The sequence below is a fragment of the Perissodus microlepis genome, chromosome 13, assembly GCF_051167445.1.
Source record: "Perissodus microlepis isolate ML-2025 ecotype Zambia chromosome 13, ASM5116744v1, whole genome shotgun sequence".
NCBI classification, from domain to species: Eukaryota; Metazoa; Chordata; class Actinopteri; order Cichliformes; family Cichlidae; genus Perissodus; species Perissodus microlepis.
The window spans coordinates 15,716,816-15,736,395 of NC_140473.1; the positions used below are offsets into that span (position 1 = coordinate 15,716,816).

Below are 19,580 nucleotides of genomic sequence, written 5' to 3' on the forward strand. Positions count from 1 at the left end.
TTCCAAGCTCTTCACATCTATTGCTCTACCAGACCCTTCGAACCCCTGTCCACATCTGCATGGGTATTCTGAAACACATCTTTTCTATGTGTTTTGGCCTTTGGTCCACACATTCATTGCATTTTAGGTGACTAAGAGTTTTTGAAAGGTTCCATCTTGGACAAAGAAAATGAAGATTTTCTCTTGAAATATCAAGCCAGAGAGGTTATAAAATATAAATGCATTGATAAATAGAGATGACTAATAGACACTTTCACTTATGGAAAATCAGACACACACAAAACACAAAAGCACCACTGAAGCATTTGATCTATTCAATCCACACCAGTACCGATCTGCCTTCAGTATCACTGCCTTCAGAACAAATTAACTGATCTTCTCCATAGTATAATACAAAGCCAACAACACAAAGCAAAGGTGAAAATCAGCACAAAGACAGTGATTCTACTTCAGAAACACGAAGAGGTAGAAAACAGCGGCTGCAGCCTGACTGCTCATCAGTTTTTTAACTGTTGAAATTCAGGGCCTGGCTGCTGGGCTGAGGTAGGCATTTACTTAGTTTTAACATCACTCTGGGTTCCTGGCCAGCATCCTGTCTGTGCAGATGCTGTGTCAATCAGCAATATTCTTCACTCTCATTGGTAGTTGATACAGTGGCTAGCTTGTTGAGAATGTCACAGAATGTCATTCCCTTTCATGGTTACAGCAAATCACTTCCAGTGTGTATCTAGCTTCATTAAATCATCTGACAACTTCACATCAGAACCTTTTCTCTAGAATGTCACAATGAGATTTCCATTGTGTAGGAGGACCAGGCCTCAAGGGCTGGTGTCCTGCAGTATTTAGATGTGTCCTTGATCCAACAGCTGATTTAAATGGTTAAATCGCCTCCTCAACATGTCTTGACGTTTTCCAGACTGGTAATGAACTAATCATTTGATTCAGGTGTGTTGACCCAGGGTGATATCTAAAACCTGCAGGACACCGGCCCTTGAGGCCTGGAGTTCCCCACCCCTGTCCTACACCAAAGCAATAAAAAGGAAGGCAAATACATTTCCTGTGTAGTAGCATGACTTTATACTTGTAGGACAGAACAGGTAGATTGTGAATAGGTAGACTTCTAAAAGGACAATTATTGGTGTTATCAAATGTACAACCTTTTGTTGCTCCCATCCCAACTATTTTTTAAATGTGTTGCAGCCATTGAATTAAAATTACTTTATCTTTTTCTTATTTCTATATTTTTCAGGGTTCTATAGTAAATACAAACTAGAGTAACCATTGTCATTCTGAAATCATTTTATTTTGTTTTTATTTATATTTTGCAGTCTCCAAACTTTTTTGGAATTAGGGTTATATATTGAATTTTGGTTTAATAAGTAAAATGACTGTGAAACAGTACTGTTACAGAATTTTCAACACTTTATTTATTTATTTATTGGACAAAGTCACTGCAAGTCTATGAAAAGCCACTAAATGAGTTAAGTTTGCAACAATGAGGTGAACTGAAGCATAATGATTAGTACAACGAGTCCTTTATGAGCCCTAATATACCCTTTTTTGCTGATATGGTGGCATTTAGATGATGTGATTCTGTCACTAATAACACTTTTTCAGGAGCAAGTCTGAAAAATGGCATGTTTCATTTAAGTTATCACTGAAACTGTATGCACTATTAGCGACCTTCTGGTGCAAGTGTAAGCCAAATAATTACTTTCTAAATTGCATTTCTGTCTGTTCATGTCAATTCATGGAGAGAAAACTCTAAAATGCAAGCTCTATATGGAAAGTTTTGGCAGTACAACAGTTGCTGTCCTTCAGCTACAGCATGCCTTTGTTTTGCTGTGCTGGTGCTGCCAGAAATTACCACACTTTCCCCTTTTCCTGCTGATGCAGAGTTAGTGGCCAATCTAGAATCACCTCCACCCATCCTATATTGGGCACCAGCACCGTATTAGTGTTTGTTGGAGCTCTTTTAAACAATATTGATTAAAAACGACAAAATTATAATGTTACTGTGCATTTTTAAGTCAAAATTGAAATAGTTAAAAGTGAATTACAAATTATATTGCAATTGTTATTGCTTTTGTAAGTGTTATTGGCTCATGCACATACAAGTTGAGAACAGTTAAGTCCTTAATGACTGTATGAATTAATTGGGTTGCAGCAATAATTCATACCATTCATCACACACCAAAAAATAAGTCATGGATCCTAACTGCAAATGATCAGTTCTTTGACGTAAGAGTCTATTAATGAACTTCCCCAAGTTTGCAAGTTTGGCAGGAAATCCATGTGTTCACACTATTTTAGTTACCAAACGGTTTTATTACTAAGAAGTAGCTCATTAAGAAAATAGCTTTTCTGGGCTTGACTGTACAACAGCTTCACTCCCACTCCCCTTCTATTTAAAAACTCTCTTTATTTGTCACAAGTGATCACGTTGTCTGCAATGACTTCTGCATGCATCCAAGTGAAAAAAAAGGTTCTAAATTAAACTAACAAGACACAATCAAAAGATGAGCTGAAAGTAAACTTTCCACTGATACTAAATATAACACATATATAATACATGCCCTGTGGTTCAAATTGATACTAAAGCAGGAAGAGCGCATCTATTTAACCCTCCTGCTGCCTCCCCAACCTTTTTTTTCCTCTTTCCTTCCATCTTCAATTAGGTATCCCACTATCTGTCTCTCCATCTTTTCGCTTCATTGGGTCTGCCATTCTATTAATCTTGCTAACAGATTGCCTCTATTAATTAGTCTACATCCCCCATCTTGCATGTAATATTCAGAGGTAATTGAGATATTAGGAAGATAAGGATATTTCTGCAGTCACAATCATTTTTAATTAGCCTAAAGATTAAAAGATAGACTCGTTTCCGCCTGGCTGACGTCCAGGCTGGCAGTGCAAGGTCTTTTCCTGTCACAAATTTATAGGAGGTTGCAAATTTTGCTGCAAATTTAATGTGTCAGTTTCCAAGATATATCTGTTCCATCATGCCTCATAGAACACTTCACGTTGTGGAGGTAATAATGCAGCTAGGCCTCCAGACAAAACAAGTTTACAGCTTGTCATCTGTGGCATATGAGATTGAATATTGTGCCTCTCAAGCATGTATAACTTACTGAACACAAGTAAAGACGATAGTAAATTCTGTTACTGTAAATCAAATGCAGTGCCTTTTCATTTTAACGTGCATTATGTGGGTCTCACTGCAGCTTCAATTAGATAATGAAAGAAATGTCCATACAGCGTGTCTGCCGTTAATTGGAAGGTCCAGGGTGCACTAAACAGACAAGATGAACAGACAGGAGTAATTACCACTAACTGTGTGTGTGTGTGTGTGTGTGTGTGTGTGTGTGTGTGTGTGTGTGTGTGTGTGTGTGTGAGTGTTGTGCAAACATATTGGCTAAATGGAATTAAACACTAGGTGTGAAACAAAGAATACCAATTCATTTTCCCTGCTGACACGTGGAGTACATTTTGTCTGATCTCATTACAAATGTTGTAATTCTCAAGATACACAAAAGGCCCTATTCTTTCAAAATTACCAGAGCTGACCTCGGCAGGATCCTTGTACTTCGTAGCTGTGAAAGACTTTGCCTCTGCAAGCCCTCCGACCTGCCACTTCCTTTGCGAAAGGACCTCAGATGGTTTTAATGGCTTTGGTTTGTTCACTATTCCCTACAGACCAGTTACTCACTCTTAACATGTCAGAGCGGTGCCTATAGGGCGCACATAATGAAGAGAATAGAAAATTGAACATAAGACCCCAGAGCAGATCATTAAGCTGTTTCTATTATTGTACTCTGTATATAAGCAAAGCACTGTACTAGGCTTCGAGCCATCACTCCCGGTAGGATGCTCATGTTTCTGTGGTTTAAGTGGTTCCCAGCGCTCACCAGGTATAAACACACCTTTTCTCACAGGGAAATGTTACTGGAAACAGGTTCACAGAGATGTTACAACATTATTACTTTCCTTCCAATGTTCAAAACTTCCTGGGAGTTTCAGTTGCTTACAGCATTTCCATTACATACACTACTGCTTATTATGGTTGGCACAGCTGAAATCTCCACAAGTTGCACTTTCTAAATGGCACAAAGCAGACTAAGATGAATATAGTAAAATCTAAGTTTAGCAGTCTAAGATAGCGCGTTAATTTAGCTCATGTCTGTGGCAAAGGCAGTAGAAATACAAGCACGAGAATAAAAAGAAAGCATGGTTCCAAATATCTATCGTAAACAAGTCATTAGAAGCCAGGCTTAATGATTATTACCCTATTATTAAGTACCATAAGTGTTATGTACTTAGGTTGGGTGTCTAATTAAAAGGTAGAAAAACTGTGTATTGTGAATTTTACTGAACCATGCAAACTCTCACTGAGGTTGGTTCACAATATGATCGGGATATTAATAAATAAAAACTTCACCCAGAGTAAAAATTCTGCCCAAATAATTTGGGGTAAATTAATGCGCACATTTTAAGACTACATCTATGATGTCACAAACTCATTAATGTCTAAAATAAAGTCGTGACTCATTTGTACTTCCCTGTTCACATTTGTGCAAAGAAGCAGACATTTGTGCTTCATTATTTCTGAAGTCATCACATTCTCATTTGTCTGGCCTGTAATGCTAATAAAAATAAAAGCAAAGGGTAGTCAAAAAGGTTTTTTCTTGTTTTTTTGGTGGGTTTTTTTTTTTTTGCATAAATGTCCACTAACTATATGCAAACAAATCCATACTATGGTATTTAATTTCTAAAGAAAACAGTGCAGAGTTATAGTTATTGTAATAAAACTAATAACAGTAAACACATATGATATCAGAAAATGAACAACAACACTGTATTTTTATGGTCTGTTATATATGGTTATATTTTGTCTCTAAAATACTGTAAGTAATTTTAAGAGTCCTTTAAAATGCCAAATTCTGACATTACATGGAAAACATGTATGAGCTTATCAACCTTAAACGCTGAGATAACTGTGATAGCTGAGCCAGCATGGTGAGGCTTGGATTTAAAAATTTAAATCTTCTGATCCAGATCTGAAAGAAAAACTTACATTACTGGTTTTATTACCAGGTTTGATTTATTCAATTAAAATAAAATATACCTCAAATCAGGAATTTGTTAAGATTAGGGCGAAAGTAAATCACTTTAGTAAATCACATTCTTGTTTTTGAGTATTTGCACTTTTGATATTTAAAAAAGTCAGGAACCAATTCTGTTTTTTCTGCTGTGTCTGTCATCAATAAAACCATATCTAAGTAAGCTTTTGCTCTCAACATCATGTTAGAGCTTACTGAATAATTTTTAAAAAGTTTATTACTAAGTAAAATGCAGAAAACTCGAGCAAGAGCCTCAGGCCATTGTTTCCAAGTCTAGAGCCAAAATCCATGAGAAGATGTTCTGACAGAGAGGATCAACATATTTTAGGCTGCACTGTCATAATGAATCTGTCATTCTGAAGGAAAAACGATTTCTAAATTGAGATATTTGCATGCTCATGCATCTCAAACACACACAGTAAGGTTCACTGACATTTTATTCCGTCCTGCATTTTAATCATATTCATATTTGCATATGTTTGGGTGTGTGTGTGTGTGTGTGTGTGTGTGTGTTTGTAGTCTCAGATGAAGATGAAGTCTGCGGGCGTTGTGGATGGAGGCTTGTTCACAGAGAGCTATTGTAACATCTGCAATGCCCAGCTCATCTCCGAGTCCCAGCGCACCGCTCACTATGAGGTGAGTCCATCTCCTCTGCTCAGTTTCTGAGGTATTTTCTCATATTATTCCAGAATAAACATGTGTTCAACAACTGAAGAAGACACAAAGTTCTTATGCATAAAGCAAGCCAAAATGTTGCAACATTTACTGCATTTTCAGGCAGATTCCTGCGTGGTACATTTTGCAAATGCCTTATTTGTACCAATTTCTGCTTGTGGCGTTCAAAATAGTGCTCATCCATTAAACATAGTATTAATGCAGCACGGTAATGTTAGTTACTTGCACAACAACAAATGTGCACACACAGTTTTTATTTTAATGTAGTATAGCTTTCAGCAGACTCTCTCAGAGTAATTTATTGGATGGCCATTCAGCCCTTGCATTATTTAACTAGAATAAATAATGTGTGTTTGTGCATGTGAATGTGTGCTTGCGTGAGTGTACTGCATTAAAGTCGTACTTAATTACAAGATACAATTGGGATTAACAAGCAGACTAACGAGGGTGAGGCCCTTATCTAGGCAGACTAAAGCAAGGGCGATGATGGTGTGTACGGTAGGTTTCTGCATAGATGTGCACCTACAGTACGTCATTCACTTGTCAGTAATCTATTTCTGTCCCTCCCGAGCCTGACAAAAACACACAGCCTTGAGTAGAGCAGATGAATAGGCAAGCTGAGTCATTGCATTTCATCAGTTCCAAAAGGTCTCTGTAGAGGTTAGCAGATCAAGGAGACAAGGAAACAAATAATTTGCAAGCAGGAATATTTTTGAATAGAGGGGCAAAGATGGGCAAATTTACTAGGAGCACATTTCAAAATCAAAAATAATTTCTCATTTCCGACCAAAAGAAAACAAAATGTCAGAAGTCCCACAGTTGTTCTTCAAACATCCCTAAATGTCTCACTTAACCAATTCATGCATCCTCTTTTGAGTTGAGATCATTTATATGTATTAAATTGTTGAAGTTCAGGTAGTTGCTTCAGCTTGGACTAATTAAAATGGACTTAACTAATGAACAAAATCCAGGTCAATATCAGGCTGTCTTTAGCCAATTAGGGGTGTTGCTGTTGGTCAATAGGACCATCAAATGCATTATGTTCCAGCGCTCGAAGGTTAAACCAAAGGCTGAACAAACCCAGGTGTGTGACCTGTCTGTCAACTATAAGCCCAGCATGTGCCCCTTTGTTTCAGTCACAGTCAGTGGTTCTGTCTGCTGTATCAATAAGTGAATTCCTCACCTTCTTGAGCGTCTATCCTGAGATGCTCATTTCCTTCAGCCCTTCCTTTAATTTATAGCAACTCTATCTTGACACACGTAACACGTCTGTTCTCAGTCTTCACCCTCTGCTGCAATGCCAAAATATCAAAGTGCCCTCCACTCTTGTAGAGGTACTTCTACTCTATCTTCCCAGGGCCTGTCAGTTCAACAACATAAACATAGCGATTAAAACATGACCAGATGACCAGGTCTGGTCTCAGACTAGAAATGTCAGTTTCACTTGGTAAGAATCTGGCACATCAATCAGTATTGACCTACCTTTACTTAAGTTGCCAGTGTTTGAGTGCTTTAGGTTTTAGCACCTTATATGAAAGGTTTTAACACTGCTTTGTGTGTTAGGGCATTGAGGGCCATTGCACCACCTCTTATTTTATCTTCAGTTTCATTTCTCACACACTTAAGCATTTGATTGTAAAGGTTATAAGAAAGATATATTTAAGCACTTCATTAAGTCCCTTTAAGTAAGCCTCCTTTTCTCAGTTCCACTTTTTTTCACAGTGCAGTGTCTTTTGCATGTCTGCCTACTTTTTTTTGACCACATGCTCCTCCATCATCACCACCAGCCATCATGGTCTTTTTCTTGGTTTCATTCTTTTTCATAGCCTTTTCCCCCTCTGCTTTGTTCAGAGGGGAAATTTCCATCAGCTGCCACTGACACTGACAAGTATGTCCTTTTTATTGGAGTTGAATAGAGACAACTCTAGCATTATCTTGGCACATTTTTATTCTTCCGTAGCATAAGACAGTGTATGTGTGATGGCTTTATTCACTGTTTGATGAGACACTTCTCTAATTGTGAGCCAATTAATACTGCTTTCCATTTTGAGATGTCCTACATGTGATTCAAAACACTTTTCAAAGATTCAAGATTCTTTTGCTTACACATATACAGTGTTGGGCAATTTACTTTGAAAAAGTAATTAATTATAGTTACTAGTTACTTCTTCAAAAAAGTAACTGAGTTAGTAACTGAGTTACAAGATTCTAAAAGTAATTAATTACTTGAAAAGTGACTATTACGTTACTTTAAAAAAAATGTTTAACCCTCTGGGCTCCAGGGTATAATTGGCCATTTTTAAACACTTTTGATTTTCCCTCCACATTTTCCCTCTAAAAACTATTTACTTTGCCTTGTTTGGTATCATTCTTTTCAGCACAACCCCACGTTTCTGAATTTACAGTTATGTTTTCATTTTGACATACTGTATTAACACAATTGATCTGAAATCAGACAAAAAACATAAAATCCGAGTAGAAAAAGTTATATTTTTTAACAATCACAAACATGTTTATTGAATCGTATTTCATAACTTTATATGCAAATATAAATTTTACAATTTTAAAATCATATGCATTGCTTTGTTTGCATGCAGTTTTGCAAACAAAGTTATTTGCAGCTATTTACCTTTTACCCTCTTTTTTTATAACCATTTCAAACTATTTATATAACAATCAGGTGTTCTGCATTCAATATGTACGTACTCACTCTCTCTCTTTTTCTGCTGTCGTTCTCTCTCTCTCTGTCTCTCTCCCTCTCTCTCGCCATCACTCATAAAAATTTCCCCCTCTTCCTAAACATCCAAATGTCATGTTGCCATATCATTTTTGGATTGGTTGACATGGTGCATTTTTCCACCAATACGAAACTAAGTTTTTTTGTTTTGTTTTTTTATTTTTTGCTCATAAGCAGAGAGTGCTTGCTAGCGCTGTCCTTAGATGTTAGACGAGACGAAACTGTTGAGGAAAACACGCCGCATATATATTGTTTATCATCTACATCATGGTTTTACGTGGCCTATCAACACAATTTAAAAACTGGTATATATCACCTTGTTGCCTTGTCATCTTGAAGTGGTCATGTGATTGGCTTACCGTGACTACTTTAATCTTCCTCAGTCAAAAACAGCAGCACTCATGCGATTGTTTTGCCCCCTTAGCTCCAGGTGTTGTGCCAAAAAGTGATCGTGATTACCGTCCGTGGGAGCGCGCGCAGCTGCTTAAAGCTATAGCACCCAGATTACTTACGTAGACAGCTACTTCCGTGCAACTGATATAAGATGCGGTAAGCTGAACACAGCTTCAACTGTCTGTTTGTTGAAAAAAAGTAACGCGACCGCACCACATTTTCTTGTTAGTAACGGCAACGGCGTTGTAACGATAGGAATCGTAATTAGTTAGATTACTCGTTACTGAAAAAAGTAACGCCGTTAGTAACGCCGTTACTTGTAACGCCGTAATTCCCATCGCTACACATATATAACTGTGCCATGCCTAACATTGCAAGTTCAACCATGGAATGGCCAAAGCATCTCTGACATATCAGGACATGAATATAAGACCTAGGAATGTCCTTTGCTGTCTGGCACTGGCACAGTTAGTTGCAGAATGGGCCTCCATCGATCAGGCTTGTTCAGGCACATCACAAGTGTTCTCAGCCCAGATTAGGATCTGTAGAGTTTGGAGGCTGGATCAACATCTGGGGCTTATCATCTTCCATAAACCATTCCAATTAGTTTTTCCAGAGTGGTAGGAAGGTTTTTAAGTGTTCTGGTGGCACAGTGCTTCTCTGCAACTATGTTTACTTTAGTGGTTTCAATCTTGGGGCTGATTTCTGCCCATGTCACTCCTGGCCATATCACAGCTCTAAATGCCTTTGTGGGAGACATTTTTATGTAGCTGTCTCCAGCCCTGTCTATCTCCTCCAACTTCATTTTACACTCAGAGAAACAGGGGAAGACAACACAGAGAGACATGGATAGTCCATTAGAGAAGGGCGAGCACGGAGGGTTAGTGCAGGGTCACCATGGTGACATGAAGTCCTGCTTTTAGCCCATATCCCAAAGCCATCAACTACATGACCATTTATACACCTATGAACACAAGACACACACAGGCACTGACAAAATGCATCAACAGTAGTCTGACAAGTGAAGAGACGTGAGTTCGTGGTCGGGTTCTTCTCCTCAGGGCCAAGAATCCAATCAAAGCACTGGAGCATCAACTACAATGCCTTGTCATTTACTTTCATATCATATGGATATGATGTCATATAGATTAAAAAGTTTGGCAGATAAAAGCATTTGACAAATATTTTTACTTTGATCTAATCACATTAATCTCTCATTAATCCAAAAATTCCACATTTTTTGTTCTTGACGCATTTCATTATCACCGTCTTTACTTGTGTGCCTGCACTTGGTTGAACAATCTGTGTTTGCTGCATATGGAGTAGTAAAGGTGTAATCTTTCTGATCGTGTCAACACTGAAAAAATAATGGCAGCCCTAGAATTTATAGATAATCATATACGTTATATAGTAGGAAGGAATGAAAACCAGAGCATGGCAGTAAAATTATGTGTATGGAAGGAAGATAGCAGTGTCAACCAAGATAGCATTGTCAAAACACATACACACTCTGTAATCTTTACCCTGCAGTGTTTCGGGGGATTTTCATTGTCCCGCATTAAAGTGACAGTTAGCAGCTTCAAGGACGGCTCACTGTCCTTTCATGTAAACACCACTCTGGCTTATTACAGCTTATATTGGTTATACCCTTAAGTACAGTAATAAATGCAGACAAAGAAACACAAGCTTAGGTGTAGCGAGAATAACATATTAGTAGCCAGAACAAAATAGTCAAGCGCAGCAGTAAAATCTACAGTCAATTAAGAGGTGAGTCTCAGATAATGATGGGGAGCGTGTGTGCTGCATATTCCTGCAAATATCCACAGCAAAAGCCTTGAAATGAAAGGTTTCTTTCCACTGAAATGGCTTCTACTGTCATTTGAAATGGTTACATGACAAGCATATTTTGAATTATAACCTCCTTGTGGCTGAACATTGGCTAAAATGTCATACGTATCATGTAATAATTCGTTTTTCTAGGGTTGTTAAATACCTGTTTACAGTTTCTTTGCTCTTGTTGTGTTTGTTCATGTTTATGCTAGTGAAGCTTTGACAGCAGGAGTGCAGTACGTAGCCCGATTGATTACTGTCCTTGTGTTAGCACAGTTGGATTTGTGTAAACTAATTCACTGCTTATTGAAAAAAAATACAAGTAAATGAAATAAAAAAGTAAAAGAACCTTCGATGAATAGTGTTTTAGGAGAGAATGATTGCCTCCTACAGTATTTTATATTCAGGTTAACACAATAAAGTAAGAAGAGCAAATTGAATTGTTTTGGAGTGCACCTTGTTTAGAGCAGAACAGAAGGAAATACAAGAAAAATGAACGCTGCAAGCAGCAGTGATCATGTCCTTGCACCATGGTGCATGTTGGGGTTATAGACAATACAGATGGACATAGGCATTTCAAGGTGGTATGTTTGAAGCAGGGATTTCGGAGTGCCCCTTGTGTAGCGCTGGAACCCAGTCACGATGTGTTTCATCCATTTCATAGGCTGGTTTGCCTGCAATAATACCAAAATCTTTACTACATGGTGTCTGTTGCACAAGATTGATTTACCTTTGCCCTGAGAGACTATGACGGTGACTCAGTATCAACATTTAGATATCTCCAGACCTGGTCTCTAGACACTGTTAATTTCCTTGTGCTTATGCTTGACATTTACCGTGTCCACAAAACAGAAAAGCTGAGTATCGCCAAGAAGTTTTTAATTACATCTGAGGTTACCAGGTTTCATGAATTTTCCCACCTACTGTGACCCACTTTTCTTTTTTTTTTATATATCCATCATTAGGGTCTGAAAGTTCTTCTAAACACATTTGTCATGCAAATTGTGTAATGGACATGTCGGCCTACAGTGTCCATTTCATGCTTTGCCTCTCCAAAACATGAAATGTACACACATGCAGAAGTTGCAGTAAGATGCGGTAACAGCAGAGAGAGAGATTTTATTTCAAGCCAAGATGAAAATAATCATGGAAAAGCATTTAAACAGACATTATTAACACATTTACATGTAAGTATATATTAGCTGTCAAGCTTAACCGTGTCTGGTGATTAAGGACCCTGGAATGTACTTCATACGTATTTCCCTCACTATCGCCCTCTGCTGGTCATGCAACTTCTGCATGTGTCAATTTTATGTTTTCAAGAGGCAAAGTGTGAAATGGCCACAGTGGACTGGCTTGTCTAGTACACACGATACTGGGTTGCAATTGAGGTGGATATGGATAGCCTGTCAAAAGGAGTATATCAAAGTATAAAGCTTGTCATTTCATGTTGCCACACGGTGGAGTTATACCTATCGCTAAATATTAGCATGCGATTTCTTCTCTCCGATATAAAAGTCTTTCCTCACTTCCAACATTTAGCACTTCACAGTGTTCAATGTGTGCAGATCAAGCAAAGAGTCTTCAGTCCTCTACCAATAACACACTTCTCCACATCTTAGTCAGGGATCCACAAAGCTAAGGCAGGCCCAGTCCATTAGTCACCTGGCCAGGAGCAAAATGTTTACTAGCATCATCAGCTGAAAGAAAGATAAAAGCTTGCAGGGAGTTGCTGAGATAGAGTGACAGTCAATGATTTTTTTCCACTTGGCACAGTTGATAAAAAAAAAACTCACTTCCTAGTTGACCCTCTGTTTCTCTCTTTCTCTCTCTGCCAGAGCAAGAAACATGCCAACAAGGTACGTCTGTTCTACATGCTTCATCCTGAAGATGGAGGACCACCTTCCAAAAGACTGAGGCCAGATAATCCAGTATGCTTCCACTCACTGTTTGCATGTGTCCGTGTGTCCGTGTGTGTGTGTGTGTGTGTGTGTGTGTGTGTGTGTGTATCTACCTCTGTGCAAATATATAAAATATAAACCTAAAATGTATATCACTCCAAACTTTTTACATGTATGTAAAAATGTATTAAATATTTACTGATGAACTAAATAAGTTGAAAGAATTTTCTGCATTGCAGTTAAATGAAAACTCTAGTATGAATAAAGGCATTTATTTTGAATGTCCTTTATCACATGTGTATGACAAAAACCTAAGTTTTTGATTAGCTTTAGTCTAATCCTTTGCTAGGCTCGTCCACTTTCATCCTTAACCATTGTGTCCAAGCGCTCATGGGAATGTTTGATCTCTTGTATGCAGTTGTGGGCTATAATTCTCCCAAGAGAGGTTATGCCTGCTTCTGGTCACATTTAGTGAAGGCAGACAGCGCCAAGCAGCTCTGTATCTGACTATTGCAGGCCATAGCAAAGGAGGTCAGTGCATTACCAATGTTTGTGTGTCTGTGTGCATGTGCAGTCGGAAAGCCATTGTGTCCCTGTTTCTAGAGCCCCATTCTGTAACTGTGGCAAATGCTGAGATGGCATTTGTACCCTACATTGAATTGTTGGGCTTCAAACATTAAGTATAACTGCTATTTTGGTAATGATTAATTTGTGTGTGTGCGTGTGTGTGTGTGTAATTGACTATTGTGTAAAGGAAGATTTACAATATTACATTGGGTGTCCCAATTATCTGGCTCGTCCCATGTGGCATAAAATATACACTCACACACTAAAAACACATACTGTGCACACTGTGAGGACACAGCTGGTGGAAAAATAAAGGTTTTAAAACTAACTGACAAATATGGCAATTCCAGAGAGAGAGAGAGAGAGGTGAAGAGGGTGAAAGTCTCTAAAGTTTTCAGAAAATAAATCCAGCGAGACTAAAACGTAAAAACAGACCTGGATTAACAGTTTCAAGCCCTAGAGCTTGAGCAACCAAGTGGTGGTGTGCTGGTATGCTTCTCGACAGACTTACGTTATTTGGTCCATGGACTGGTTTGTTCCCCCACTGTTTACCTTCACATGAGCCATGATCATTTTACACCATTTCCTTTATCCTTCTATGCAGAGTCTTTCTTTTCCCAATGATTTAATTTTAAGAAGCATTCTTTTAGATCAAATGTAGATCAGTAGATCAATCCAAAACTATGAGATTTCAAATACACTCTTTAGGATCTGTTATCTAAACTGTCAGAAGGTTGAAGAAGTTTATAGGCTCCTGTTTATTTTTTTATAAATATTGCCTACTTTCTACACACGTGTCAGAAATAGCTGTGTGACAATATTTTGAAAAGGAAATTGAAATTAAGAAAAACTAACTATGATTTGGTTTGTAATGAAAGATGAAAGACCGAGCAGCGACAGTGACTAAGCAGCGACTCCGTGGCAACCACCGGTCTCTAGGGAATGGCAAGTGGTTGCTAGAGATTGCTGACTGTTGTTTAGTAAAATCGGTTGCACAAAGCTTGCTGCACACACAAAAAAACCTCCCTGTGACTGCTTTTGTTACTTGCCGATTTGCATTGGTAGACTCCAGCTTGTCTGCAAATACTTGCCAAATACTGGTGCACTAGTGAAACGGAAAAGTAGAAAGCAAACTGGAACCACAAGGAGGTTTTGGGTGCAGCTCCAAATACTTCTTTGTGATCAATTTTACCTAGAGACTGTCAATTTGACTCACAAACCAGTCAGGGATAGTACATTTTTCCCTAGTGGCCTGTGGTTTCAATAGGGTCATTAGTTAGTCTCTAGGACTGTGTGACCTCGGCCTCACTCAACCAATGGAACCATAGTTCACAACAAAAGTTGTAAAAAGGTAACGCATAACACTGCAGACACTCATAATATAATATGTCAAAGGCTTATGGGTACACACACACACACATACTGTGGATGTATTCACACCTGCGTCTCCATCTGTCTCTCTAAAAACCAAATAAGACATGACTCAGCCCACTGTGGATTTCACCTCATATTGGACACTAAACACACATAAATAGGCTGTGTGCACAAAGACACACACATCCCACATCTGCTATACTGTAACCTACTGTGAGTGCCACAGCTAGCACTTTGTTCATAACCTTTCACGCAGAGATCTGACATTGATTATTTGACAAGGCGGGAAAACTGATGTAAGATGAGCAGAGATTAATTTCATTTCCCGAGGTGAAACTGTCAGCATTCAATTCGGAATAAACTTTTCTTCTTTCATCTCTTTCATCTTTCTTTTTCCCAGGGGAAGCGTTGCACGTCTTTTCTCTAGACTTCATCTCAATGTTTTTTCCCTCCTGTTTTGTGCTGATTGACATGGTGCAGTCCAATGGGAACTGCAGAAAATGCTTTCCCCCCCCTTTTTTTTTTTTGCAGAGTGATTGAAATGTCAGTGTAAAATGCCATGCTTTAAGGTTTTTGTGCTTGTGTGTACAGGTGAAAGTTTTTGTCACAGAACAAACAGAGAAAGTAGGTCGTCAAGGTGCTCTCAGATGAAAGAGGAGACATGATGCATTTTTCTGCCCTATTCTCCACCCTGTTCTCTCTCTCCATCTGTGCAGTTTTTCACTTGCGCAAAGGGCAAGACAGAAGAAAAAAACGTTTTTTTCTTCACCTTTTATTCTCCTCTACTGCTGTACTTTCACTGTGACTACTTCTAATTTACACTTTCAGAGCATCCTCGAGCTCTAAATGAGAGCTCTGTTTCCCTGAGCTGCTCCACGAGTATATTTAGCAATGTTTCCCACAGCGCCCCAACACAGAACAGTGGGGAGAAGTGAGGAGGAGCAGAAAAAAGAAAAACAGAAGGAGAGGAAGATAAACACAGCTAATTAGGAATCTATTGTTAGGTGCGTGAGCAGATTGAAGCCACCCAAACAAAAATGAAAAAGAAAAAACAAAATCTGCGATACAGACGTCACTGTCAGGCAGCGGACAAACAGGCATACGTGCGGCATGTGCAAACAAAAAACACACACAACAATTAGGTCGCATGCAAATCGGTCTCAACAGATGCGCGAGGTGCGACAGGTAGAGACAGCGAGGTGTGGAAAACAGAGAGAAACACAGTAATGAGTGATGGCAGAGATTTAGAAATCAAAAACGAAGAAAGCGAAAAGGTGACGACTTTCCGCACGATGGAGGAAAAACAGTGAGTCAGAGATGCTATTTAGTGTTTGAAGTGGTTTGGTAGAGTGGCAGCTGTAATGAGCTGACAATTATTCATATGTCAGTCACCCACACATGCTTCAGATTGTTTAAAACATTCCCCGCACTGTCACTAAATCCCTGGTGTAACATCTTTGATTTTTTTTTCGAGTAGATGCTTCTTTGTGTTTCAGTTCCATCTCTGTCGACTGCTTCACTTACTTTTTAGTGTTTGTTGTGACGGGTTAGACTGCTGCAGACTGCCACAGAGAAACAGCTCAGGCTTTTTGTCCTGAGTCAAAAACTGGAAAAACAAAACAAAAACCACAAAACACACAAGGATGGGACATCAGCCTATTGCAGTTTATCTTCCTCCTTCTGGTACAACAAGATCTTAGTAGAACAAGAGCTCAACACCACTGCCCAAGGAAGGAAAAGGTATAGGGAGTATGTGAGGGGGAAGTGGAAAAGCAGAACAATGGGACAAATAGCGAAGGAGATGAGAGGAGGCACAAAAACTGAGAGGCAGTGGGGAAGATATGGTAATGAGGAAGGAGGGGAAATGTAGGCAAGAAGGAAAGATGGAGTAAGAGAAAAAAGTTTCCTAGAGAAGAGAAGAAAAGAGAAGAGGAGACTTGTCCTTACAGAGTCTCTGTCGCCCCATGCTGCAATCATGAATAAAAAACACTGGATAAATATTGATAAGCTGTTTTTTACTTTACATACAACAAAATCAAAATGGCAAATACACATTAGACAGTGCTGCATGTGCTAATAAAGAAACCAAGATACTAATAAAAATCCCATATCAGTTTCTAGAAAGCTTAAAATTCCATTATTGAAATATCAGCTGATATTCTTTGCTAACAGTGCTTTCCAATAAGATTTTTAGAGCTTATTTAGCAACTTACTGTTGTCAAATAGTCCACAAGCTTCTTCTGCTCAGCTGCAATGCTTAGTCTGCTCCATATGGTGCAGATAATGGTTTGAGTCTTAGTCTAACCTGATTTGTTGGAAAAACTGTGTGATGACACTGTTTCTAAAATATGCTCCATTAATTTAAAAAATAAAAAATAAAAAATTGTATAACTAATACCGTTAGTGTGTTCAGTACCGTAAATAATACAGAGTTCAATATTGGCGGATGATATTGGCAGAGCAAGATAACAGTGTATCTCTAATGCTAATGGTGATGGAGGGGGGAGGTCTGGGACAGTTCATAGCAAGCCTTTAACATGATCACAGCAGGGAGAGTCAGTGAAGAGGAGAGGAGGCGAGGCGGGAGGAGAGAAGAAGAAGGAGGAGAGGCGGTTGCGCGGGCCTGCCAATACAGATAAATATTTCATCCCACAACACACAGAGTCACTGAGACTGGAGCCCAGAGGGGGAGAGAGGATGGAGGGAGGCAAAGAGATATAGAAAAAAGCTAAGAGTGAAGGCAAGGCAGAGAGACAAAAAAGTAAGAGAAGAAGGAGCGAGAGAGAGAGATAGGACAGCTGAGAGACAAAGCTAAGCCTGCAAGGTAAAGGTGTCCTTAACTCTCACATCCAGTGTCCCTGATGCTAACCAGAGCTGACATAAGGCACACATGCAGACACACAAACACACGCACCGCGTGCACCCACATACTCAGATATGGTGTCTCAGACACATTTCTATTATTGTACTCTCACCAAGAGTGAGGTCTCTCTCTCCTCCAACCCGAATTAACACCTGGACTAAAATGTGCGCTGGTGTGAAAAGAAAAAGAAAGAAAGCCCGGATGAACAGACAGAAGGTGGAGGTTCAATGCGAAGAGTTCAAGGAAGACATAGAAACGTTGCTATAACAGCCTCCAGTCGTGTGGCAAGGGCTATCCGCAAATTCTAGCACCTGGATTTGACTCGTTTGAGATGCTAAAGCATTAGCAGAACTAGAGACTAATGCGTAGACACTGTCTACAGCTGTTTCTTTAAAGTGTCCTTTGTAAAAGTGGACAGCGATGAATACAAGGGTAAGATAAGACTATGAAGGCACATTAAAAACAGATCACTCAAACCACTTACCAGTGTTGTCTGGGGGGCATCCTTCTAAGTGCATGGGTCCTGATGCTTCCCAGCAAACATGTAACAGAAAGAAATCGATATACAATTCTTGTCTTGTCTTAAAATGTTTTGCTTTCTTTGCACTAACGAATTCTTTGCTCTTGACCAGTGTTGGTCAAGTTACTTGAAAAAAGTAATCAGTAATTAATTACTGATTACTTCCCCAAAAAAGTAATCGCGTTACTTTACTGATTACTTATTTTCAAAAGTAATTAATTACTTAGTTACTTTTTAAAAACATGATTTACAACCTGAATAGGTAATAAAGCGATAGATCTTTAAGCCCAATTCTACTTTTTCTACATAATCCATCATACAAAATGTAATCAAATTGAAAAGTCCCTTTTTAAAACTTGTTTTATTAGTTTTAATCTTTTAACTTTATGCATCAAGCAAAAAATTTAATTATATGCAACATTCTCTGTCTGGAAGAAATTTGTTTAATATTTAAACCTATTTTCTGCACATTCCAGCACATAAAATATATATATATATTTTTTTTTGTGTTTACACTCACTCTTTCAGATGCAAGTAAAACATAGCAGAAAATAAATAAAGTCAAAGACTAGCGGTCCTTTTGCTCTATTTTCACCTGTAAAGCAGGAGTGGGGTAGGCGGAGGTTTACTCTGGTGCAGGTGTGCCGCAGCGGTCAGTGGAAGAATCCGCGAGTTTCTCTGTGAGTTTCCCATTACGTCGTAGCGCACTCGGTGCTTGCTTGGAAGTTTAGGGGGTTTTTTCGCTATAAAAAGAAGTTTTCTTCCCACGCACAAGGGACACTAATGTTTTTGTCACTTTTTATGGAATCAAACTCAAAATAAGGTCAGTACTTCCATGCTTTAAACGCTGCATGCTCACACTCTCTCCCGCACTGGATATATGATCCACTGTTGATCTGCACACAGCTGTTGTCACGAATGTCGCTTACGTCACTGTCATGAGACATTCTTGCAAAAAAATCACGGTTTTAGTAACGCAGTAACGCAGCGTTCCTACGGGAAAGTAACGGTAATTGAATTACCGTTTTTGCAATAGTAATCCCTTACTTTACTCGTTACTTGAAAAAAGTAATCGGATTACATTAACGCGTTACTTGACTGGCAAATAATGAAAGTAGTAATAGTGTGTAGGGACCCTTTGACCTAATCTAGTTAAAGCGGAATGAAAATGGTTAGTTGGACAGCTTGGATATGAGAGATAAAGAGGTCTCCTCTGCTGACTTGTAATTCAGTCGTGCGAGCTCCATTTTTAGGTTGATTTAAGGCACGGAGCTGATTTTAACAGGTCATTGACATAGTGAAACAAGAAGGTACCTTTCTCAAAGCTTACACACACATATATATATATATATATATATATATATATATATATATATATATATATATATAAACCATAAAGACTTCTAATGACAGTGTCTCTGTTTCTGGAATATCAGATATTACTCTGACCTGTCCCTGTTCTATGTCCCTGTTAAAATATGTATCGATAGAGAGAGAGAGAGATACCACAAAGACTGACATTGACAGTTATTTGCAGCATATGTCATATGTGTGATATGCTGCACATTCTAGTAGGCTTTAAAGTGTTTCTGAGTGTTCA

The 19,580-nt window shown here is 38.7% G+C and overlaps 1 protein-coding gene across 2 annotated transcripts in view; it reads left to right on the forward strand.

Moving 5' to 3' along the window:
• The window catches only part of LOC146374926 (zinc finger matrin-type protein 4), a 57,828-nt gene that overhangs the window by 11,686 nt on the left and 26,562 nt on the right, over positions 1-19,580 (forward strand). Inside the window, exons 2-3 of one of the 2 annotated variants that reach the window (XM_084947912.1) lie at positions 5,640-5,756; positions 12,594-12,686. In XM_084947912.1, coding sequence (XP_084804038.1) covers positions 5,646-5,756; positions 12,594-12,686 — 204 coding nt within the window. In that variant the 5' untranslated portion in view covers positions 5,640-5,645. The remainder of the gene's footprint in view (positions 1-5,639; positions 5,757-12,593; positions 12,687-19,580) is intronic. The other variant, XM_084947913.1, reaches the window with a different exon arrangement.